The sequence below is a fragment of the Thamnophis sirtalis genome, unplaced genomic scaffold (genome assembly GCF_051295495.1).
Source record: "Thamnophis sirtalis isolate CommonGarterSnake01/CBP01778 unplaced genomic scaffold, rThaSir2_p1.2 scaffold_15, whole genome shotgun sequence".
In the NCBI taxonomy this organism is placed as follows: domain Eukaryota; kingdom Metazoa; phylum Chordata; class Lepidosauria; order Squamata; family Natricidae; genus Thamnophis; species Thamnophis sirtalis.
Genome location: NW_028261395.1, coordinates 2,154,397 through 2,181,273, shown reverse-complemented (window position 1 = coordinate 2,181,273; position 26,877 = coordinate 2,154,397). Strand labels below are relative to the sequence as shown.

Here is a 26,877-nt window from a genome sequence, read left to right as displayed (position 1 = left end):
TCCAGGAGGGGGAAGCAGGAAAACATTGACAGATTTACCATAAATGAAAAAGATGTTGAACCAAAGAACAATTTCATCTTACATTATTAAGAAGCTGAAAACAGAAATTACGTATGCAGTGACTGTGTAAATATTTTAAGCTTTTTACATTTTAAATATAATGCAGATATAATGAGGATTTCTCCCTTTTATTTCTGAATGCTGAGTAGCGTTCATATGTATGGTTTCGGCTTTCAGATTTAATATTTGCAAGAGAGCTTCTCCTTTCTCTCATTCCTAATGTTGCTGTTGCGGTCAAATCTGTTACCCTTCTGCTGTTGTCACAGACAGATGAAGAATGATCAGGCAGTGAATAAAATCTGCAATGAATTTCTTCTTTTTCCAGGCTGCATTAGGAGTTATGCAAATGGTTGAAGACACTCTCATTGAGCATGCTCATACAAAACCTCTGCTTCCCAGCCAGCTAGTAAGATATAGGGAAGTACAGCTGCCTGATAGTAAGTGGTTTGGCTTATCAGCTATAAAATGCTTCATTTCAAGTTTCATAGCGCAACTACTATAGCTTGCAATAAAGAAGGATAATTATGTCTTCAGCTATTTTTGTTTTTCAAAATTTGTTTAATTTCAAATTTGTGCTGCAGATATGTGAGAATCAACCCCACGATTTGCTTCCTTGAAAAAAAACCTTTAATCCTCCTGCATTGGTATTTTCTCATTTTCCAATTTTTTGCAAATATAATTCTAGCCGCTGTTAACACATTTACAATCAAATATACTTCTGCAGTTTTATGTTTGTCTGTGCTTGTTTGTTTAAAAATAAAAATTTCTTTAAAAAGAAAAAGAAAAAAAACCCTTAATCATGAAACTTATCTCTTTCAGTTGTATAAGAGGGGAATGATATGAGTACTATGCAGCTTACTTAAACTGATAGTAGTGTATACTGTAGTGGGGCAGTCACACTCGTTTTGATAATGCACAGATTGAAACTGTTGCATACCCAGAGCTTCCTTGGCATTTGTTTGAAATGTTTGTGCATCTGATCAATTGATTCTACTAAAAGTGCTGTGGTTGAGTGCTTTTATTCCACGCATAGAATAAAGGTGCATTGTTTATCTGACACCTTGAGATGGGTTTAGACCATTGATTCTAGAATTGCAATCAGCCTGTCTCGGAATTTTAAAACAGATTATATATTTAAGAGATGTCAGGTTGCACAAAACAAATAAAGATATTGGACATGGATATTTATATTAAATAATGTTCTACAGTGCTGTAATTTGCTAGCCTACACTAAATAGAACATAAAATTCTCCCTTCAACCCCATTTCTCACTTTTTTCTTAGGAGGATGGTTTGTCTATCAACAGAGGAATGAAGTTCATAATAATTGTGGAATAGAAATATATTATCAAACTGATATGCAAAGCACTTCGGAGAATATGTTTTTGGAGCTCTTCTGTCAAATTGTCTCAGAGCCTTGCTTTAATACTCTGCGCACTAAGGAACAATTAGGTGAGCTTTTGTTTATGTGTGTCTCTGTTAAGATCACTATATATTTTAAATCAATTATTATAAGCTAATTTGCTGTTGCAACCTTTCATTAAGAATCCCACCTATAGCACAACAGGTGATTATTTATTATATTTATATGCCATTTCATTTTATTATATTTATATGCCGCCCTTTTCCCCCCGAAGGGGACTCCCCTTCCCCCGAAGGGGATTAAAGAACAAATGATTGATAATCAGCTATTTAGGGCTGTGGGGTTTATTTACTTAACTGATTTTGCTGCCTTTGTGAGAATACAAGGTCTCAAAAACACTCCAAACTAAAATGTGATCATGTTTGGTTCTCAATAAAACTGAAAGAAATGGCGGGAAGCAGATGGATGCTTAGTCTAGAACTCACAATCTCATGGGCTTTGAAATAAAAATAAAACATACTAAAAGCATAATAATTGAACCCCCAAAATATCTGTAAAAATTACAACTTAATCTTAACCAGAAGGCAATCAATTTGGGACTAACAAAATCTTTAGGGTCTACTTTTCTACAAGCTAGGCAGTGCCATTGAGAAGCTCTCATTCAAACCAAGATTCATCACTTATGCCATATTTAATATCAAAATAAGAGGCTAATTAAATTTGAAGAATATGACAGTATATAACTCCAAAAGAGGCTATACAGGGAGGGGAGAGGAACATTTTCAGTAAATCCTGCAGGTCTGAGCTTTGTTCCTACAGCCTGCCCGAGCAGTTTACTTCTTGCAGTTTGCTCTTTTGCCCTGTTTGCTTAATGACTGAGGCAATCACTTAACGACCACAACCAAGAGTGCTGAGATTACAGCAGATGAGTGAAGCAGTCCCATGGGTGTCTTGCTTAACAAAGGCTTTGCTGAGAGATCAAAATTCCATTCCTTGTAGTGCAGTAGCTCTCCTCTTTGTTAGTAAAGAGTCTTTAACGTAATACCAAATATTAACTGCTTGAAATAACACAAATACTTCTTGTATCCAGTGGGAAATCTTACCTGGCAAGGTAGGATGGGATGTGAAGGGTATGGAGGCTGGGTCTTTCTCAAAAAATTAAACAGTAGTATGAAACAGAAAGTTGAATTAGAAAAAAGGTGTTTGCGGAAATGTTGTATTATTAGAGGTTTTTTTAAAATCCTGCCTTTATTACTTTGTCAATGCAACAATATAGCAATAGCAATAGCAGTAGACTTATCTACCGCTTCATAGGGCTTTCAGCCCTCTCTAAGCGGTTTACAGAGAGTCAGCATATTGCCCCCAACAATCTGGGTCCTCATTTTACCCACCTCGGAAGGATGGAAGGCTGAGTCAACCCTGAGCCGGTGAGATTTGAACCGCCGAACTGCTGATCTAGCAGTAGCCTGCAGTGCTGCATTTAACCACTGCGCCAACATACAAAATATTCCTTCTTCCTCCTATTTTCCCCCCACAATATTTTTTAACATCAATTATAAGTCAGAAGATCCTTCTATTATCAATGGTGGTTCTGGAAAACAGTCTAGAAGTACCATATTGGTTTGCCTCCAAACTCATACTTCTGCAGTAAATTTAGCTTGTCACAGTCAAACCACGGCTGATAATGATGCTGTGTGCTTCATAAAAAAAAAAAACCAACTCCTACCAATATATATAGAATAAAATTTAAAATTATCACTTGGAGCGCACATAAATGCAATCTCCCGTGCCACCATCTCACCAGAAGTCCAGTTAACAGTTTGACTTCAATAGCTATTTTACAAAAGTTATGCTCAAATTCAATGTTAAATTAAAAAATTAATTAAAGGTCAGGATACAAGAAAAGAAATTGAAGCCTTTTTTTTCTTGACAAAAAGAATGGTAAGAGATTGCAATGAGATGATGAGATGAGCCGAGGTGGCGCAGTGGTTAGGGTGCAGTACTGCAGGCCACTTCAGCTGACTGCTATCTGCAGTTCAGCGGTTCAAATCTCACCGGCTCAAAGGTTGACTCAGCCTTCCATCCTTCCGAGGTGGGTGAAATGAGGACCCAGACTGTGGGGGCGATATGCTGACTCTATAAACCGCTTAGAGAGGGCTGAAAGCCCTATGAAGCGGTATATAAGTCTAACTAATAAATTAAATAAATAAATAATTGCTGATACGTTGACTTCCCCCCACCCCAGGTTACATTGTGTTCAGTGGTCCCCGGAGGGCTAATGGTGTCCAAGGTCTGCGGTTCATCATCCAATCAGAAAAGCCGCCACACTACCTAGAAAGCAGGGTGGAAGCCTTTTTAAAAACCATGGAGAAATCCATAGAAGATATGTCTGAAGAAGCTTTCCAGAAACACATCCAGGCTTTAGCCATTCGCCGCCTTGACAAACCAAAGAAACTATCTGCCGAGTGTGCAAAGTATTGGGATGAAATCATTTCCCAGCAATATAACTTTGATAGAGGTAAGAATAAAAAAAACTGAGCTTACCATGAGCCAATTGGAAGCAAGAATATTGGAGATCAACTGAAATCTCACCTTCCATGATAATTCCTATTATAGTTTTAAAATTAGTGACAGTCTCAACACTGGAATTATGAGCCGTGGTGGCACTGTGAACTGCTTAGAGAGGGCTGTAAAGCACTGTGAAATGGTGTGAAATGTTACTATTTTACCCTTTGAACATTTTGTACAATTCTGAATTATTACAGAAATCATGCAAGAGGGGAATGATAAAAATATTTACTGGCCTACAGCTTCCATACTGCAATTGAGGTTGTTTAGTGTGGAATGAAGGATAAAAGAGTGACAGGATTGAGGTTTATAAAACCATGCAGGGCATAGATAATGTGGATAGACTGAAGTATTACCGATGGAATACCTGTAGCCCAGGGCCTAACTCTGGGGTCCTTGGTTCTGTCTGAGCTTAGTGGTTTTCTTGCAGATGTTTTATTGCCAGATTCGGTAACATCAGATAGACTGAACAGTTAGACTGAAGTGTTAAAAAGCAAGGTTATCCATTTAAAACATTACATTCTCTGCCAGCAGTTAGGGCAATGGGAACCAGGTTGGAAGATTTTAAAAGATTCGTTAGACATGGAAACCTGACGTTGCACACATCAAACTTACATATTTTGTGTATACTAAATTTGTTAACTTTGTTGTCCAGATAACACTGAAGTGGCATATCTCAAAACCCTTACTAAGGATAATATAGTGCAGTTTTATAAGGTAAGTTGATCTAGGTTCTGGTTAAATTATTATTAAAAGACATATTTGTAATACTAAGATATAATGTACTTGGCAGTTTTATAAAGATTGTGGCAATTTAAGATCATATGACAAAAGCCTAGGATTGTTCAATGAGGAAAAGGCTGTCTGGGTCCTACTCATAGACCCAAACCCCACCGTTAGCAGTAGAATTGCTAAATTTCTTTCTGCAGAAGTTTCCATAAGAAGACATAATATGTCCTAATTTTGGACCGACTCTGTTATTTGTATTTTATCCCATTATTTTATCTTACGTTTTACACATTATTATTTTATTCATTCTCTGGTTTTAAGTCTATTTTAAAAATGTTTTATGTTACTGTTATACTGCTTTAATCGTATTCAGTCATTATTTCCTTTTTCTTTTTTACCTGGTTGGTCATTTACCGTAGTTAAATAAATTTGATTTGATTTGATTTAGCATTAATATTTCTCGAAAACCCTTTGCTGCAGGGTTTGGTTTAGCTCATTTCCATGATTTCTTCTCATTGCAAAGATGGATTTTTTTCTTGATTTTTACAGGAATAATTAACCCTAATTTATTTGCACCTAGGAATTGTTGGCAGTAGATGCCCAAAGAAGGCACAAAATATCGGTCCATGTACTAGCAAGGGAAATGAATTCCTGTAAGTACTAAATGCATGTATTTCCTCACAAATGGCCTCTATTCAAGTTGTCCCCTAAAGATTGTTGTATTGCAGAGCAATAGCAATAGCAGTTAGACTTATATACTGCTTCATAGGGCTTTCAGCCCTCTCTAAGCGGTTTACAGAGTCAGCATATCGCCCCCAACAACAATCCGGGTCCTCATTTCACCCACCTCGGAAGGATGGAAGGCTGAGTCAACCTTGAGCCGGTGGGATTTGAACAGCCGAACTGCAGAACTGCAGTCAGCTGAAGTAGCCTGCAGTGCTGCATTTAACCACTGCACCACCTTGGCTCCTGTCATGTGACCTTTAATGGATGAATAGAAATATATCCATTGATTTACATGAATGACACTTACATTATAAATGTCACAGTGAAAGAACCAATTGCATTGAAATGTACCACTTACAATCCATTTATATACATGGAAATAATTATAAGGTGAAAGTAGCAACCATATTTTGTAGAATTGGTTATTGCCCAAGTTAGACCAGCTGTGATCTGTTGTAGCTGAGTTGTTATCAGTGGTGAATGCTGTAGAGTGCTTCTGTAGAAGTCAGAATAGGAAACAGCGATTCAACATTACTGTTTGTAAAGTACTCACGTTGAATTGTGAAATTACATTAGCATGACTGCCCTGGCACATCTCTGAACTGTGAGCGGCTGGCAGAAAAAGGTTTTCTTGAAGTTTCCAGCTCTAACTAGAAATTCAGTTTGGAATTTGATTACAAAATCCTTTCCTTAAGTTCTGCCACAATCTGGTCACAATTCAGAACTAGAAATATCCATGCACCGTTTTGTCAACAGTATCCTGTTATCAACAGGTTCAGTAGCGAAAGACTTGTGTTTGCCTCCTTTCGAAAGATATTCTGCTATATTACACATTGCCCTCAGACACTTGCATCATATGAGTTTAAGCAGGCAACCATCCTTAGTGACTGTTACTTTGATAAAAATCTTCAAATTTTCAAGTAGAAGGAAGCAACGCATACCTTTTATCTTTTAAATATATGTTATGGAGTTCTTTAGTAGTCTTTAAAATATTTATTATTAATATTATCATTAAACAGGTCCTGTTGTAGGAGAATTTCCAAGCCAAAATGACGTAAGTCTAACACCAGCACCACCACTGCCACAGGTAAAAAAAAAAGGATATTTTCATGACTATTTCTAACAGAGAAATGCTCAAAATGCCGTCTGGTTTGTGCAGTTCTAAATAATGTTTGAATTATTAAACAGTTGCATTTCCTGAACTTCCGGTTTGCGCGTTGGACGGTTTTTCGCCCTCTAGAGCAGTGTTTCTCAACCTTGGCAACTTGAAGATGTCCGGACTTCAACTCCTAGAATTCCCCAGACAGCGAAGCTGTCTGGGGAATTCTGGGAGTTGAAGTCCGGACGTCTTCAAGTTGCCAAGGTTGAGAAACACTGCTCTAGGGGCTTCAGGAAGCTTCCCTGAAGCCTCCGGAGGGCAAAAAAACAGCCGAAAATCAGCTGGCCAGCACACGCATGTGTGTTGGAGCTACCAGAGCAACACCTCACATGCCCTCAGAAATGGCTCCACATGCCACCTGTGGCACACGCTCCTTAGGTTCGCCATCATGGATATAGAGGCTTTTGATTACATAGACCATTACAAATTGTGAATAGACCTTAGAAATCTTGAGGTCCCCAAAGTAAGTAAGTTTAGATCTTTATTACGGTCAGAGCGAGCAATGTACATTTGTCTTTACACTATATTAAAAATACTAACATTAAAGTATAATTAAAAGTATCGACATTAAAAGTGGATAATAACATTATGGTCCAAAGATTGTTAAAGGTAGGTCCAAATAATTGGAACAAGGTGACAGCTATACTTCTGTAGCCAATTTTTTTCTTATGGACATTGCAGCAGCACAGAACTTTACCACTGCAGACGTGGTAACCGGGTTAGTGTCCTGGAGGAGGAAGCCTAGATAAAAATTGTCTGCCCTCCCTGGCAATCTCTCTAGTAAGGGGGGAATATGTGCAGACCTACAAGCTCTGTGTAGCTCGCAGTGTAATAGAACATGTGAATTATCTTCCACTTCTCCTTTACCACATATACAAACGCGTTCGGCTATAGGTGTTCTCTTATACCTGCCCTGGAGGAGTGCTGAAGGAAGGATGTTAAATCTGGCTCTGAAGAAAGCTATTCTCTGTTTTGGGGAGATCAGGTCATTTAGATATCTTGCCGATTCCCACACACCCTGTTTGATTCTGTCCCTGCTGTGGAAAGGGGGGTCCCCAAAGATTCAGTATTCAGTATCAGATGAAGTGACCGCTTCATTCGGGCAGGCAAGAATCATTGGAGAGAACCATGGAAAAATGGAAATAATCAAAAAGAGGACGATAGAAAGCAAGTTGATTAGATGATATCGCTAAACAACAAGCATAAATTTACAAGAAGCACAAGAATCAATTCCTACCAGACAATCTTGACAAAAGTCGATCAGGTCACCCAAACGTAGAAGCAACTAAAAAACAAGCAGAACCAGTCCACGTATTTACACTGATTAGGTAACTAAGTCTATGACAGTACAGTGAGTTTAATGCAATAGATAATTTATGTTTGCCTTAATTGAGCACTGTTGGATTTCAGCTTGTTTAAAATCCCTTTTTTAGCATTTGCTTGTTAATTCATTCAAATGCTGATAGTCAGCTTCTCCGTTGGCCATTCTAAACTGTCAGCAATTTCTCTTGAGCTGATTTCCTGGTTGACTCAAATCCATCTTTTGGTAGTAATATTGTACATTTTACATAGAACTTAATTTCACCCACATTGGCACATGGAGTGTTTTTGACTGCAGTTTTCACCTTATTGTTGCGTTGAACTTTTTTACAATAGAATACACCATCCTATTTGAGAAGAATTTGAATTCTGATTTCTGGGTTGGCTTTTTAATGACAGTTTTGCAGTTGAAACCTGTGCCTTTTTCAGCTCTCAGTGATTCTGCCTGTCTTGTGCAACGTATCAGTCGGAGCATGCTTGGTTCTCAATGGCTATCTTTGTAAAAATGTTTCCTTTACAGCCGATTGTGATTGAAAACATGACTGAGTTCAAACGCAGCCTACCACTTTTCCCTCTGGTGAAACCTCATATCAATTTCATGGCCGCAAAACTGTGAAGAATCTTGCTGGATGAAGAACTGGAAGAGGATTTATAATATGCCTTCAGTGGCTTTTCATAATGGACAAAGACCTTGTCCTTGAGGACAAGTGCTCCAGGATTCCTGATTCCTTCTAGGTTCATCCAGCATCAATGCTGCAATAGGGATACAGCAAGTTTAAGCAAGTATGCTCTAGTCATATGTTATGTGTTTGTCATAGAGCCACTACCAGAAACTAAAATTAAGTGGTATATATGAAGATCTGTGTAGGTAAATGGTATATTTTACAATAATGTGGCCCTTTAAAAGTTTAGTTTGCATGGATTGTGAAGAAGTTTCCATACCAGTCTGATCTTCCACTTGCAAATCATTACTTTTTTAAACAAAGATCAACTGTTTTGGAAGCATATTTTACTGTATAAGAAAGAAAATATTATTAAAAGGCCATATTGATGTTTTTAAGGGAAGCATGGAGTGATACCATTAAAAAAATAAAAGATTCTTGGAAGCAGCCATTTAGATTCTATGTAAAAATCAGTGGAAAAGGGGAGAAAAAAAATTAACAAATATCTTGGAAGCGTTATTAGAAAAGTCAAAATAGTTTTAATCTTTATATCTGTTTGAGAAGATTTTATATACAGACTAGTAAAATGCTGGAAACACTTGGGTAGCCTTGTTTTCCTTGCCAAGAGCGTTACTTTATCTTTATAAATTTTACATTTTCTTAAGGTTGCACTGATAATGTTTCTTTGACTTCTAAATAAAATTACTATGGCTATTTTTTTCCCCCCTTCCATTTGTCATGTACTGTTTTAGGACAAGTCGAACGAGATTTGGGTGTACTGTATCTTCTTAAAAGGCCATCAATAATTCTTGGTAGTTATGTAAATTGTAATGTAGGCAAACACTCCTCCTTTATCAGAAACTCACAATTTTAATATTTGCCTAGATTCCCTGCATACTGTATGAACGTCAAGTGTGGTCACCTAGCACGATCAGCCTCCCTCTCTCTCTCTCTCTCTCTCTCCCTCCCTCCCTCCCTCCCTCTCTCCCCCTCCCTCCCTCTCCCCCTCCCTCCCTCCCATGCCACACAGAGCTCTTTCTAGGAATAGAAAGTGGGAATTAATGCACAATTACAGCGTTCGTGCACATTCATCTGCTCAAGAGATCTCAGTATTTCAAATGCAGCCTACAATCTTAGCCTGCATCCCTTTTATGTAGCACTTCAGTCATCTTTGACTTACAACCTGTCGCTTAATTGACCGTTCAAAAGTTAAGCTGTCCCGAGAAAGAGAAGTTACCACCCAAATTTGAAGTCCTGGCAGTCAGGCGCCCTTCACAGTCATGTGACTGAGCTGCAGATGTCGGACAACATGCTGCGTTTACCGCATCCCAGGGTCACGCGGCTGCGTTTCACAATACTCTGTTGTAAAACTGGCCATAAGAAACCCTGCTTTGCTTAATGACCACAGTACTTCTCTTAACTACTGCCATAAAAAAGAGTAACATTAGGCCTGTGGCCTGCTTTGCGACTGTCACAGCAAGTGACCGTAATCGGCAGCCTCCATTTATGGTCCTTTGTCAGAGACGACTTGGAAACAGCACTGTGTAATTTGTTATTTATGATTCAAAGTAGCAACCATTTGCCGATTGATTTTGAGGAAAGAAGGGGAGGCGATTCTGCAAAACAAACCGGAAACGAGTATAAACGGAATTAGTATTTGAATTGTCAAACTAAAAAAATATATTAATGAAGCAGTAGTTTTTGAGTAGTTTTGCCACCAAAAGCAGATGGAGAAAGATCAGGTGCTAATTTGAGGCTGGAGAGTGAAATGGCATTTGTATTTCCAACGGCAGTAGGTTATTGCAGTTCATGCTAACTTTCCAAGTTCATTCCCCTGATTTCAGTATTAGGTCATTAGACACGAGGCTCTTAACACTCAAATATTAAAGGCTTTAAAAGATGAGACTAGAATGTGTGTATCATTAGAGTTACGCCACTTATATGCTTTCGTTATGATTAATTCCACTGATGCCTTATTTATTGTAAAATGTACGTGACATCTTCCGGAAGAAACAATAGAGCAGTTTACACTAATGTAGAAAAATAACTAAAGAGAGTTCATAGACTTAAACTGAAGTGCTATATAATTATTATATTTCACCTTGAGGGGTTAATCTGAAAATGACAGCATATTCTTACACCATATACTTGAATGCCTGGGAGGTTCATCATTTTGTTACTCAAGAAGATGTACATTCCAACTAGGAGCATTTTAACTGTAAGCTTCAAAGATTCTTCTTTGAAGGTACAAGGAGGTACAAGATCGGAGCATTGTTACTTAACATCAAAACAAACTATAAGCTGATCTGATGGCATCTGTCAGGTGCTCCCTTCCCACTGTAACAAATGGCAGTTTGTTGAAGCTACATAGAGGGTTTATCAGTGCTCTGAAGTCTATTGGCAAGAGGTCATTTGGAATGTGAATGCGAACACAATTCTGTTTGCTGCTTATTAGAACAAGGGTATCTACACAGCTATAGTTTCAAGTTTCAAGTTTATTAGAATTTGTATGCCGCCCACTCCCAGGGGACTCTGGGCGGCTCACCACAGACAAGAAACATTTCAATTTAAAAATAGAAATAAAATTAAAAATACAGCATTAAAATTCACATCACCCGTTCCATCTAAGTGGGGCTGGATAGAGCCTTCAAGATCCATGTCGTCTTGTGGACCCCCCCATTAAATCTGTAGAAGAATAGTTATCCAGTTATCCAACAAATAATGCTAAACATAATTGTATCCAATTATTTTTACTCACAAAGCATGAAAAAAACATGCAACAACATTTATGGTAAAATCCGTATAAAGATTTCTCTTTTTATATAGTTTTCTTCCCAATTTAGTATCTTCGGGTGTCTTTGCATTGCATGATTACTCTCGGGAGTCCCAGGGAGTTTGGTAATACTTAGTGAAAATTCTGACAATCATAATCCTATCACAACTGGAGAGTGTTAAGGTGGTAGGAGCCTGTCCTAGAATGACTGTACAAATTTGTACAACTTTCTTGTTACTGGGACTAATTCTAGTCACATTTTGAGACAAGAATGACCAATTTACTGCCCTCCTGAGTTCTATATTGCAATGAAAAGACAACACCTATAATTGGGCCTGTTTTGGTGATTCTCATCTGCTGAAAGCCCTATGAAGCGGTATATAAGTCTAACTGCTATTGCTATTGCTTTGAGATTCCCCCCCCCCTTTTTTTTTAAGTTGCAAAGCCCAAGAGCATGATGAGAAGGAAAGGGCCACTTTGTGTTTTTTTTTCTGCCCTTTTAGTTCCACCCAGTCCAGAAACGGAGAGGTGAAGGTCAGCTGGAGGGGCAAGGCACAGGGTGTAAGGAGTCTTGGAACGCAGGGTGGCGAGACCAACTGGCCCTTAATGGGGAACGGCTCCAGCTACCCGGAGTGTAGCATACAGCCTGCGAGTCGTGTAGTTCTGGGGTTGCTGGGCAGATCAAAAATATTTGACGTCGTTCAGAGATTCACCACTCAATAAACACCCACTCAGGAAGCCCATCAGCCATTAGGAGATACAGCACATCTCTCTCACCCCCTTGTAAGTTCTACCAGAAGCCTTCACTCTCTCTGCAAGGAAGACTCTTCAGACATCATATCCCAGGTCAATGTCAGACAGATGTTTTAGTTCCAAGTTTTATTAAGGATCTAGGCCAGTATTCCAGAAACTGGATCCTTTTTAGACTGGGGGTACCATTTTTTCCCAGGCCAAAGGCCACAGTTGATCCTCAAGCATCTTGGGCAGGAGCTACATTTCAAACATCAGTGAGCAGGGTTTTTTTTTTTAATACGCGATCACTATTTCACTAAAATTAAAAAACTAAAGGTGGGATAAAGATCAAATCAATAAAATTAATATGGTGATGACAAGGGTGCAGGTGGCTAAAATGGAAAAGATTTTAGACAGTCTCGAAGGAACCAAGGATAGAATGACTTGGAAAGAGGATAATTGCCAGGATTGTAATTGCTAAGCGATGATGTCATATGATGTCTCAGTTTACAACTGCATCACTTAGTGACCAATATCCTGGTCCCAATTATCGTTGTAAGTCAAGGATTATTTGTAATTTACCTTCACCTCTATAATCTCTACATTTGCCTAACAAAGTTTCTCTTTGTCGTTGCCCAATATCCCATTTCTACTGCTATATATATTTGTAAAATTAGTTAAAATTTATATGTATTATGTGAGGGGTTTTTTAAAGGTAGAAATTCATACAGATAGTCTTCAACTTATGACCACAATTGGGCCCCAAAATTTTCATTGCTACGCAAGATAGTTGTTGAGTGAGTTTTGGCCCAGTTTACGACCTTTCTTGCCATAGTTTTTAACCAAGAACTGCCTGTACTATAAATTTAAAACGGATGTGGGAGGGATATTTAAGCTTGCAGAGAGGCCAAGAACTGTCAGTTACTCCTGCAATGAAAATAAGATTTTAGAATAAAGTGTCATTCCTAATGGGTCGCGAATATTTTAAAACATTGTAGTTATTACTTCCACAGTCATACATCTTTACTCTCTTTATACCAGAAGTTACAAGCATGAAAAAAGCATGGAAATTCATTTATGTCCCAAATATAACATGGCTTGCATCCAAGTTAAATATAGGGGATGATCTTTATTACAACACTAAATATTGGGGCTACAACGTGGACAAAACATCTTTTTCTGACATAATATTGGCCCATTTTTCAGACTGAATCTTATCTTTGGAAGTACTCAATCTGGAATCTTGGGCAGGAACGCACGAGAGATTGATCCCTAAATGCAAAGGGGTCTCAGTGGACGTACAACAATTGGCTAGTTTGTCTCTCATCAGCCACCATTTCTGCCTAATCAAAGTCCCCTTTTTAAAAATCATCTTTAATTTTGCAGGAGGCGATCAGTTGAGGGATTCTCGAAAGCAGCCTCTTGTCACTCGATCTATATCCATTTATTGGATTTTTGCTCAATTGTAGAATGGAAGACCATGTTCCCCTTCAAAACATTACTAAACCCTGCTTCTTTCTTTTTATATATATATATATATATTTCATACACTCACAGGTATACACCATACAGTATTAAACAATAATTGCATCAATTCCTCTTGTCGACAATGCCCCAGAAAATAAAAGCCCAATATACCTCTTCCATTCTCCATACAACTCTTTCTTCGACCTCCCTCCAACTTTCTATCTTCCCTCCATCATCCCCCTCTACCCTACTTCCCCTCCCCCTCTACCACTCCTCTCTCCCGATCCACTCCCTCCCTTCCTTCTCACCCTCCCTCCCATCCTCTCTCCCATCCCTCTCTACCCATCTTTCTTCTTTCCTACTCTTCCTCCCCTCGGTGTATTTCCACTATATGTTAATGTATTTGGCTTATCCTATTTTTAAAGAGAAAAATTAAGAGAAAAACAGTATACATGTGAAGTCACATTGCATTGAGATCTAACACATCGTGTCTAGCCTAATATATATCCCTCCACCCTCCACCCCGACCCCCCTCCTCCTTCCCCCCCCCCCCCGACTTCCCAGAACCCGTACACGGTGTAGATTTTTAACAAACACAGTCTACAATCTATTGAGAAAAAAAAGAAATAAAAGAAATTAATAACATCTCTACATAAACTCTGCTGCTTTTATCCCTCACCTTTGACCCTGCTGAATTACAGTTATGTTCCTGAGAATTATAGTTTTAGTTATATCTGGGAAGCCACATGATCTGGGCTCCAGCCAAAGGTATGATAAAATGGCAATGGCGAGATTTAGGGCTACGTTAGAAAGATAACGAACTTGGCACGCCCTTGTAGTAGGAATAGATGATATTCCCTAGCAGGTATATTTAAGTGTTCTCCAGCATTTTATAGTTTGCATTTGATAACACAATGCAGTTTGATAACTCAGGCATTCAGTGAATTCTCTCTCGTAGATACAAAGCTGCAGTGTCGACAAGCAATAACAGATTACTTTAGTTTATAGTGTTAAATCAGTTCTAGTGCTCATTAACAAAATGTATGTAATCATAAATAATGACTAAAACAACTGTAATTTTTGCAAGTGCTGTTTTAAAAAAGTTGATTTAAAACCTGGGTGCATGTTGACACAGTATGGCGGAGTGCTTGTCATACTCTTAATAATAAAACAATCTGAATACCTTGTCTGGATTTCTTAAGATTGTTTTGATTAATAACGTGGTTGCCAGTCTGATTTGCTGGATTGAGGAGGCCGTTTTAGGAATACAGGAGGTGATGCTAAGGTTTTTCTAATTATGCCAGCTTTAAATAATAATATTTTAACAATTGCTTTCCAAAACATACATTTTTGGGGGGGAATTTTGACTGGGCTCACACTACACACGTATCAAAGGAAGTCGTTAATCCTTTTATTCCAGTTATTTTTTTAAAATACACATTTTTTTTCCCTTTGGAGTTGAAGTGTGTCAAAGCCAAGAAATTTCGGGATTAAACAAAATAACATCATGACGACACCTCCCCCCAGGTAAAGGTATATAGTATATGTCTATGCAAATACAGATAATCCTTGATTTATGTCCACAATTGAGCCCCCAAATTTCTACGACTAAGCAAGGGTTTACACCATTGTTAAGTGAATCACTGCAGTTGTTGAGTTAATAACATGGTCGTATCTGCCTCGCCTCTTGACTTTGCTTGTTGGGGAGATTGCAAAAGGCGATCACATGACCCCCCCCCCCCCAGACACTGCAACCATCATAAATTCATGCCAGTTGCCAAAGTCTCCTGATCACGTGACCTTGGAGATGCTGTAACAGTTGTGTGAAAAACACTCAAGTGTTTCCAGTGCCTTTGTAATTTCGAACAGTAACTAAACAAATGTTAAGTCAAGGACTACCTATAAACCAGTGGTAGTCAACCTGGTCCTTACCGCCCACTTGTGGGCGTTCCAGCTTTCATGGTGGGCGGTACGGGGTTTCGTCCAATACTGAAGCACTTTCCTTTTTTTTAATTTAATTGACTTCCCTACTTTATAAATCACCGTTACTGTGGAACCGATGGGCGGTTAGAAAATTTTACTACTAACAGAGTGTCAGCACTCCTTCATTGAGTAATTAGGAAAGGAAACCACAAGACTCCATTGATAGAAATCAAGTGTCCTTTTACTAATTATAAATGATCAGAAGCGTAGCAAAGCGAAGACTGATTATTTAGGCGCGAAAGCGAGTGATATATAAAATAACCCATTCCCCACCCCTTGGCATCATAGTCCCAGTCCAATCATAATTCTCCCAAGTGTCAGGTGCAAGATAACTTCGAAAGGCATCACCAAGATGGAATGTCGGTGCCGCTGGCCTTGGCGGGAAACCTCCTCCGCATGCGCAGTCCGACAGGCAGCAGAATTCCAGAATCTTCCTCCAGCACAATTAGTAAACCCCTCCCAAATACCATGCCCTCCCTCCCCGTTTCAATGGCAGCCGAAGCAGCAGCAAAGCAGAGGCTGACACAGAGATACAAAAGTGGGCGGTAGGTATAAAAAGGTTGACTACCCCTGCTATAAACCAAAGGTTACAGTTAAACAGGGAATATGAGCTGCAATTTGATGTGTCAAAGAGTTTGTTTCATTTTATTTGGAAGGGAGGATGACTTTATGCGAAGGCCGCCTTTAGCCGTGGCTTTTTGAGCAGGAGCCAACAATCCAGAAGAAGACCCAAATTTCACTCAACTTCTATTTGAAGGATGTTACCCCCCCCTCACCAAGACCTTCAAACCCCCCTCTAGCTTGACACACTTCGCATCCCACTCCTCGTTTTTTTCTTAAATCTTCCGTCTGATTGGAAATCTGTCAGTACGATTAAGGGGCTGGGTTTTCAAAGCAAGGCAATAAAATGAAGATTGTCAGACGGCTGGAATGTAAACCCTTCACATCTTGACCTAAATAAATGACTAACAATCATTCTTTCCAGGTAAGTGAGCCTCTGTAAAATATCTATCTCTATCTATATCTATATCTATCTATCTATCTATCTATCTATCTATCTATCTATCTATCTATCTATCTATCTATCTATCTATCTCTATCTATCTATCTATCTCTATCTATCTCTATATCTATAAATCACCTTCTCCCATACTAGCAAGAATTCTGAATGTTCTAGTGTCAATTCACCCGAAGGGACTATCATATCTATATATCTATATATCTATATATCTATATATCTCTATCTCTATCTATCTATCTATCTATCTATCTATCTATCTATCTATCTATCTATCTATCTATCATCTATCTATCTATCTATCTATCATCTATCTATCTATCTATCTCTATCTATCTATCTATCATCTATCTATCTCTATCTATCTATCCTTCTATCTATCTATCTATCTATCTATCTATCTATCTATCTATCTATCTATCTATCTACCTAATCTATCTATCTATCTATCTATCCTTCTATCTATCTATCTATATCTATCTATCTATCTATCATCTATCTATCATCTATCTATCTATCTATCTATCTATCTATCTATCTATCCTTCTATCTATCTATCTATCTATCTACTCTATCTATCTATCTATCTATCTATCCTTCTATCTATCTATCTATCTATCTACTCTATCTATCTATCTATCTACCTACCTACCTACCTACCTACCTACCTACCTACCTACCTACCTACCTACCTACCTATCTATCTATCTATCTACCTTATCTATCTATCTACCTTATCTATCTATCTATCTATCTATCTATCTATCTATCTATCTATCTATCTATCTATCTATCTATCATCTATCTACCTTCTCCCATACTAGCAAGAATTCTGAATGTTCTAGTCTCAATTCACCCGAAGGGACTATAATGTTCCCATAATGATCTTGATTCCATTGAGTGTCAGAAGGGTTTCTGACAGAGGTGGGTTCCTACCAGTTCGCACCAGTTCGGTAGAACCGGTTCGTCAAATCTACCGAACCGGTTAGAAGAGGTTCCACCAGAAAGCAGGCCACACCTACAGAAGAGGTTCCGAAATTTTTTGAAACCCACCACTGACACACACACACACACACACAGACTCACACAGAGAGAGAAAGAGAAAGAAAGGAAGAAAGAAAAAAGAAAGAAAAAGAGAGAGATGAAAGAAAAAAAGGAAAAAGGGACAGAGAGACAAAAGGAAGGAGAGAAAGAAAGAAAGAAAGAAAACACATGGCCGGCAAGCCACTCCCACCAGGTCACATGGCCGGCAAGCCACTCCCACAAAGGAGGCCACACCCACAGAGTAGGTTCAAAAAAATTTTGAAACCCACCAGTGGTTTCAGATTATGTACTTGTCTGCCTGTGCAAATTCTCAAAGTAACAAGATGCCGAAAAAGGAACAGGCTACACACTATTGGAGAGAAGTGGTTTGCATTAGAGCAGGGCTGTCCAACTCGCGGCCCCCCCCGCAGGCCAGATGCGTCACGCGCTAGCCACACCCGGTTTAGCGAGGAGGCGGGGGAAGTCACAATACGTCACGTGATGCCACCATGACAACTTAAGTTACTTGCATTAGAGGTATTGAACTACCTTCCTCCTCCTCACCATTCTCTCCCTCATTTTCAGAGGCTAAAGTGTGGAGTTTATCAATTGTCCCAGCTGACAACTTGGGGCTCTTGCTGAGGCCGACAATTGCTCAGTATGACTTCTGCAGATTAAAAAAAGCCATCTTTTTTTCTGCTTACATAGCTTGGATGTAGCTCAGGTTTCTTCTATTAAATTCTAATTGATAATCATCAGGCTTGCTCCTCTTAATTAAACTTTAAAATTAAACTTTAAATGCCTAATCTTGATGATGACATAAGATTAGTTTGGTGTGGTAGCATCAGATGCAACACACCCCACTAAATGAACACTGCATAGTTAAATTCCGTCTGGTTTCTAACCTGAGTTCAAATCTGTGGTTTATTAATGGTTTGTTTTTGACACCACCCATTATCAACTGGGGTTATAGAAGTACTAGGAAATAAAGCATAAGCGGCTTAGTTTTATTATTGTTTTAGGGAAAATACCAACCTTATTCTGGGGGTCAGGAGAAATCTGCCCACCCAGGACTGATTTTTTAGGCAAAACTCTGCAAGCGGATTATGTGATTTATTTCACTAATAAAAATATTTTCTCCCTCTAAGGAATTGTTTATAAGAAATGTTTATTGGAACTAGCATACACTTCCTGCTGTGAATTGGATGCAATTATATCCCACACCCAAACTGGTATAACCACTAGTCAGGGAGTAGGAGAATTGTATTCCAAAATACCTGGTGCTCATTTGTTTGTCTCTTTATTTATTTATTATTTATTTATTTGTCTTGTATGCCGCCCACTCCCGGAGGACTCCGGGCGGCTCACAAAAGACAAGGGAAAGGGGAGAAACGAGACAAAGACAACATATTAAAAACAGAACCAACATTCACAATTTCCGTGGAGGTAAATGCTTCTCAGCTCCCCCCAGCCTTCTGGAACAGCCAGGACTTGGTGGCTTTGCGGAAGGCCGGGAGGGTAGTGAGGGTCCGGATCTCAACAGGGAGCTCGTTCCAGAGGGCCGGAGCTGCAACAGAGAAGGCTCTCCCCCGGGGAGTCGCCAGCCGACATTGGCTGGCAGATGGAATCCGGAGGAGACCCAACCTGTGCGATCTAATTGGTCTGAGAGAGGTAATCGGCAGGAGGCGGTCTCTCAGGTACCCAGGTCCGATGCCATGTAGGGCTTTATAGGTAGCGACCAGCACCTTGAAGCGGATTCGGAGACTAATAGGTAGCTAGTGCAGCTCGCGGAGGATAGGTGTAACGTGGGTGTACCTTGGTGCACCCACAATCGCTCGCGCGGCTGCATTCTGGACTAATTGGAGTCTTCGAACAATCTTCAAGGGCAGCCCCATGTAGAGCGGTATAGGAGAAGGTGGAAACCTTTCATCGCTCCAAAAATGATATTGGACTCTTAGTTTTCATTGGTCTCATCCAGCGCAGCCCAATGGTCAGTAATTTGGGGAGTTGGGCTGATAATCTCAGGAAGGCTAAAATTCCTTAGCCCTACTGCAAAGAAAATGTAGATTACACTTGCAAAGGTACTTTAATCATCAAGCGAGATGCTGTCTCTGAAATAAGTTTATCTCTCCAGCAAATAATGCTCCGAAATGCTGTGAAAATCTTGGAGTAACAGCAGTGGTGAAATTCATTTTTTTTTACTACTGGTTATGTGGGCGTGGCTTGGTGGGCAGGGTGTGGCTTGGTGGGCGTGGCAGGGGAAGGATACTGTAAAATCTCCATTCCCACCCTACTCTGGGGTCAACCAGAGGTGGCATTTGCCGGTTCTCCAAACTACTCAAAATTTTCACTGCTGGTTCTCCAAACTACTCAAAATTTCTGCTACTGGTTCTCCAGAACCTGCTAGATTTCACCCCTGAGTAATAATTGTATATCTATTACCAGCTTACTAGTGGGGGAAAAATGAAAAGCTAATATTTAAATAAGATAAATTCTATTGATTATCTCTCAATATCACACCGCATATCAAAGAGATATTATTTTAACAGATCAGCATGTATAAAATTTTCCCATGGACAGTTTTAAGAATGCTATTATTGAAAATAATAAAGACCATCATATCTGAAAATGTTTTGTAACTTGCACGTGGCAATTCTGCATGGTTATCAGGGGTGGGTTTCAACCGGTTCGCAGCGGTCCCCGCGAAACGGTTGGTCGGCGAACCCAGAAGTAAGTAACTTCCGGGAACGGCGAAGGGCCCACCCGCCCGCCCGCGCTCCTTACCGGTCTTTGAAGACTTCTGCGCTTCCACGCAGGCGCATGGCACATACAGCGCTTGCATGATTCTACGCGAGCAGCTGGATGGCACATACAGCGCCTGGGCGAGTCTCCGCGAGCAGCTGGAGCATCGCGCAGGCGCTAAGACGCATGTGCGAACTGCGCGCGAGCACGAGGACGCCACCGGCCCCGTTCCAACTGAACCGGTTGGAACGGGATTAGCAACCCACCCCTGATGGTTATATAGCAGTAAATACACTATTGATTTATATATCAACTTTCTCAAGAGAGCCAAGGCAGCATATGTGATACTCTCTCCTACCTTTTCTTATAATATTAATCCTGTGAGGTAGGTTACACCTTTTTAAAAAACTTGGCAACATTAAGATGTATGGACTTTCAACTCACCCAGCATGCTGGCTAGAGGATCCACACATGTTAACATAGTGAGTTTGAAACACATTGGGTTACACCAGTGACGGCGAACCTATGACATGCATGTCAAAGAAGATAGGGCATTTTGGGTGGCACAACGACAACATATCTTGTCAAAAGCATGCCCATTCTGAGATTTTGGAGGCTGCAGAACCCACAGAAAAACCTACATTTTTTTCCCCTTTTCATGATGACAGTAGTGAGGCCCTTCCTCCCCTGCCTGGACGTCACTGGTGGAGACTCAGCTGCCCCATGAGCACCACTCCAATAGGGGCAGTGGGGGGGTTGCCTTCGATGCAATGCATTGTGAGATGACTGCATCCGTTCCCTCAGTAGGAAGGCCCAGGCCTATATCATATTCACTGCATTAAATAACTCTATTGCTATGAAGGCATCCTCAATGTTGAGAACATCTAGTTCATAGGAACAGAGAGAGTGGCCAGATATTCTTGAAAATCATTTTAGATGCAAGGAAGCAACAGAGCTTTGGCCAAAAAAAACCCATGAAAACAGTAGAAGGTAGGAAGCAGTGGTGAGTTTCAAAAATTGTTGGAACCTACTCTGTGGGTGTGGCCTCCTTCATGGGAGTGGCTTGCCACCCATGTGACCGAATGGGAGTGGCTTGCCGCCCATGTGACCAGATATGAAATTATGAATTAGTACTTAGGTCGGTCCAAGTAGCTATTCAGAAACACTGGCATCGAAGCATGCAAGTCTTAAAAGCTATCAAGTTACAAGATCCTTGCCAGTGGTGAGATTCAAAAATGTTTGGAACCTCATCTGTAGCTGTGGCCTGCTTTCCGGGTCCACTGGTGGAACCTCTTCTAACCGGTTCGGTAGATTTGACGAACCGGTTCTACCGAATAGGTGCGAACTGGTAGGAACCCACCTCTGGTAGGAAGCTAAGCAAATGTTGGTCTTACTTTACTTGAGCACCACATACGTAGCTCTTTGTTTCATCTGTTAAATGCTGTAGGTTTTCCTTCTGCAAATTTAATTGAGGCACTCCTGCAAGAGTCTCATTGAGTAACTGCCCAAGGTATAAATCAAGATGTTGAAAATCAATTTCTAGCAAGCCACCCCATTAGTTAGGATGACGGGGGGCTGACAGGAATTGCCCTGCAACAACATCTGACGTATTTAATAAAAAGGGAGGCTGGGTTATTTCCAAACAGAAATGTAGAATTCATGCACAATCCTTTGTGTGTATCAAAGATCTGGTTTGGGTTTCAGAGTGGTCGGATCCAAGGCAGGAGATAGGAAATGGAGAGCAGTATGTGCTACACTTTGACATTGGTGGTAGTGATTGAAAGGAGGGACAGAGGAACCAGAAGCTTCAAGGGCGGGTGAGATAATGGATAAACCACGCCAGCAATTGTTGAGAGAATGAGAGAAGGGAAGGGGGTTGATATGATGTTAGTTCTTTGCTTATTCATCCTGCCTGGATTTTATTTTGTCCCAAATCTGGAACCAAGTATTCAGCTCAGTTCTGGTTGGCTCCAAATGAATTCCTGAAATGCAGTTGTTTTGTTCAAAACAAATAACTTTTTCATGTTGTGCAAACCCCTGACTTCCCACACATCTTTCAGTAATTATATGTTCAATGTGGGGTTTAAATTATGTCTTCTACTTGTGAAATAGCCATTGCTGCAGTCATAGGCTGAACAGCACATTATCTTAGCTTTCCCCTGGCCACATTGTTAATCTTCTTTAAGTATGCTGCACACCACACAGTATCAATAAACTTGGTCCTGAATGGTAAATCGGCACGGGTTTAACCCACACTGATTTTTGTCACGCAACAAAAAAATAATATCAAGCTGTTATAATCAAATGTGAAGATAATTGTCGTAGGTCCATGTGTTGTACATGAAACCAGTCTATGGAGATATTCAATTCTTGATTTGACAAGTGGGTGTATCTAAATTTTGATAAGCCTTTGTGCCATGTGCATATAATAATTGTTGCTATGTTCAATATGGATTTATTTTCTGGAATTTAAGCAGCTGGTATTGATGTATTGATGTAACAATTTTCTAGCATCAACTGCTACTGAACAAAACCTTTAGAACTGATGGAAAGTGATTTTGTTGATCAGTAACTGTTCTACCCTCAGATGCCTTGGAGAATAGTTTGACTCCCTCTTCTTTGTGGCAACCCCTGAGATATTGGAAGACTGCTATCATGTCTCCCCTAGTCCTTCTTTTCATTAAACTAGACATTCCCAGTTCACCATTGAATTTCATTTTATTAGATAGTGCCCAATGTTCAGGTTTGTCCAGATCCTTCTGTATCTTAAGCCTGTCTTCTGGAGTGTTGGCTATTCCTGCCAGATTGGTGTCATCTGCAAATTTGATGAGTTCCCCATTTATTCCCTCATCCAAATCATTGATGAAGATGTTGAAGAGTATTGGACCTAAAACAGAGCCTTGGGATACTCCACTGCATACTTCCCTCCATGTAGATGCAGTTCCATTGAGGACTACACGTTGAGTGCGGTTGGTCAGCCAGTTACGAATCCATCTGGTGGTGATGCTGTCCAACCCACATTCTTCTACTTTATCTAGTAGTAGGTTATGGTCTACCTTATCAAATGCCTTACTGAAGTCTAAGTAAACTATATCGACGGCATTCCTCTGGTCCACTAATTTTGTCACTTTGTCAAAGAATGCAATAAGATTAGTCTGGCATGATCTGTTTTTGACAGACCCATGTTGGCTTTTAGCTATTATTTTGTTTACTTCTAGGTGTTCGCTAATTTGTTGCTTGATTATCTTTTCCAGAATCTTTCCTGGTATTGAGGTCAGGCTGATAGATCTAAAGTTTCCTGGATCTATTTTTCCCCCTTTTTTGAAGATGGGAACCACATCAGTTCTTTTCCAGTCCTCTGGCAGTTCCCCGGTGCTCCAGGATCTCTGAAAGATATAGTTCAGTGGTTCTGAGATCTCGTCTGCCAGTTCCTTCAGAACCTGGGGTGTAATCCATCCAGTCCTGGTGATTTGAACTCATCTAGGGTAGACAGGTGCTCACTTACCATTTTCTTCCCTATTTCAATGTGTGTTCCTAATCTGATTTTTGTGGTGCTGTTTTTGATAGGTTGGACTGTTTTATCCCTTTGAGTTAAATAGTTCTGCTTTCTCCCTGTTGTCACCTTCTTGCCACTTTCTCCCAGCAATGGACCAATTGTTTCCTTAACGTTTTTCTTGTTTTTAACACGTTGGAAGCAGCTTTTGTTATTTTTTACTTTTGTGGCAAGCCTTTCTTCATTGTGACCCTTAGCATTCCTTACTTCATCTTTACAGGCTCGGGCTATTTGCTGATATTCTGCCGTAGTTATGTCTCCCCCTTTCCACTTTTTATACTTATCTTTTTGTCTTTCAATTTGTCAGAGAGTTCTTTATGCAGCCATGCTGGTTTCTTTTGGGAGCTGTTATTTTTCTTCTTCATTGGTATTGTGCTAGACTGGGCTTTTGTAATCCCGTTTTTCAAAATTTCCCACGCTTCTTGAGTTGTTTTCCCCTTGAGGATTCTCGTGCAATATTTGCAACATATGTAATGTAGACTGTAACTAAAGACACGCATGTCAAACAATAAGATGAATCAAGATTAATGGGTGCTGAATAAATGTAGCCAATGGAGAAATAACCAATACAAAAGACGTAGCTGGATATAATTTGATAAATACAGAATGAATGAAGGTCAAATCTCAAAGGATAGAAGAATCTGGATTTATTTAACCACGAGTTTTATCCTTTTCCCTCCTGTCTATGATTTGTTTTGCCATTTGCAGTTTGGATATTGCTTGTCCCAAAATGGAATATTTGGTAGTTTGTGGGGAAACACCCATGTCGTATTTAGAGTTCTCATAAAAGTGCTGACTGTACAGGCAGGCCGTGCCCCAATTACACATTAGGCAGATGGTAAGCAGGTGAGATTCTTTCATCACCTTCAGGAAAACTAGTATCCAACTTCTCTTTTGTTGTTGTTTTCTTTCAGACACGACACTCCAAAACAAGTTGGGCTCTTCCACCATTATTTTAAACAATTATACTGGGGGATATGTCGGGGACTGTCTAGAAATTAAGATGTCAGCTTCTGAGTTTGCCCTGTTGCCCAGTTATTGCTTTTAATTAAGAATCTAAAACAATATTGAAACTAGTGTAGGAGGGAATCCAGAGATGCCAAGGTAGGTGTCTAGGAATGTGGCACGACAAAACCGCGGTCCACTAAAGCGCGCCCGATTAAAGCGCGTACCTGACGTCATCAGCAGCGCGACAAATACGACCGCGGAGAAAAAAGGGCGCTTTAAAAAGCGCTTTTAAAGCACGCCGATTCACGTAAAGGTAAGGTTTAGGTTTAGGTTAAGGGTTAGGTTTAGGGTTACGTTAAGCGTTAGGGTTAGGTTAAGGGTTAGCGTTAGGTTTAGCGCTAGGTTTAGGTTTGGGGGGGTTAGGGTAAGGTTTTCACGTTAATTTTAACTTTACCGCTCACAGCGTGATGTTTTTGTCGCGCTGTGATGACGTCAGGTACGCGCTTTCGTCGAGTGCGCTTTAGTCTACCGCCGTTTTGTGGTAGAACCGTCTAGGAACACATTTAATATCCTGTGCATCACTAGGCCTATCCCTGCTCCGTGCTATGATGACAGAAATTAAGGCAACGCCTTCCAAAGGCTTACTGAACAAAAGCACCAGCAGAAGGCATCTGTTTAGGTCCTTCTACTCTCTCAAGAAGCCTTTAATTAACCGACAGATTAAAAACAGCAATCTAAACATTTTTGATGCAGCAAGGCGTAGAACCGCTCGTAAAAATTGTTTTGCTAACGCCTTCCTGCTGTTCTATCGAAACGATTATTACTTTACAATAATGTTGCCTTGACAGTGTATATAGTCCCTTCATAATGCAGTCAGGATGAATGTGCATAACTGCTCTCAATTATTTACAGAGGATCTTAATTAAAACTAGTGTTGACTTAACTACAACAGCAGGCGAAGTCAGATGACGCATACCAGGCATGTTCCAGCGTTCATGTTTTGCTTTCGCTATAAATTTAATTCGTTACTTGGTGATTAACATTTTCTGATTATACCATTTAGAGTAGACTGGGAAGCTTACAATATCCTTCTTATAAGAGATAACATCAAAGTAAGTAAAGCAAAGGTTCACATAAAATTGCATTAGATAAATGAGGGGTTTCGGAACTAGCAATAGCAATAGCAGTAGACTTATATACCGCTTCATAGGCCTTTCAGGCCTCTCTAAGCGGTTTACAGAGAGTCAGCATATTGCCCCCAACAATCTGGGTCCTCATTTTACCCACCTCGGAAGGATGGAAGGCTGAGTCAACCCTGAGCCGGTGAGATTTGAACCGCTGACCTGCTGATCTAGCAGTAGCCTGCAGTGCTGCATTTAACCACTGCGCCACCTTGCGCAAACTAAGGTGTACTTCCCTTGGGGAGGTGCAGACAGAATCCAGGGGAGGCGCGAAGAACCTTTTAGTTACATTGTTACAATAAACCCATCTTTCCCAAAATTGCATTGTATTGTTTTCATTGTTCATTATGGAATTTTCAGGAGGGGGCGGGGAGGGGAAACTTCAGTTAAACAAATGGAAGTTAAATTGTTTCATCATCACTGATATGTTGTGCCCCACATATCTGTGTAAAAGCTGGATGCACGGAAGCAGTGAAAACCTCAAAATTAAATACAAATACTACAGTCATTTGTATTTAGATAAAACTGGCAAAAGCATTTTTTTCCCAAAAAGCCACCTGTGTCAGTATATTATCCTCAATTAAAAAAGAATCATAATGCTTTCTTCATGTAACTGAACTACTCAATAATACTTATAGCAAACAAGCAAGATCTAATTCTTAGCAATTTCTAAGAATTAGAAAGCAATTTCAAACTCAGCAATTTGTTATTGGCCAATTCCACTTGGTGGAAGATTATACACCGAACCCTGTTTTCCTCACCTTCATGTATGAAAAAAGCTGGTTCCTCCATTCAAGTAAACGGGTCAGCTCCAAGCAATTGATGGGTTTATGGCATGCTGAAGCAGAACATGGAAGGCTTGCTCACTTTA

General features: G+C 39.9%; 1 protein-coding gene across 2 annotated transcripts in view; it reads left to right on the top strand.

The window, feature by feature from the left end:
* Positions 1-9,313, top strand: part of IDE (insulin degrading enzyme) — a 58,812-nt gene extending 49,499 nt beyond the window's left edge. For both annotated transcript variants that reach the window (XM_087702233.1, XM_087702234.1), the window contains 7 exons: positions 386-497; positions 1,344-1,511; positions 3,668-3,940; positions 4,646-4,707; positions 5,300-5,372; positions 6,465-6,532; positions 8,445-9,313. In XM_087702233.1, coding sequence (XP_087558359.1) covers positions 386-497; positions 1,344-1,511; positions 3,668-3,940; positions 4,646-4,707; positions 5,300-5,372; positions 6,465-6,532; positions 8,445-8,540 — 852 coding nt within the window. In that variant the 3' untranslated portion in view covers positions 8,541-9,313. The remainder of the gene's footprint in view (positions 1-385; positions 498-1,343; positions 1,512-3,667; positions 3,941-4,645; positions 4,708-5,299; positions 5,373-6,464; positions 6,533-8,444) is intronic.
* The last annotated feature ends 17,564 nt before the right edge of the window (positions 9,314-26,877 follow it).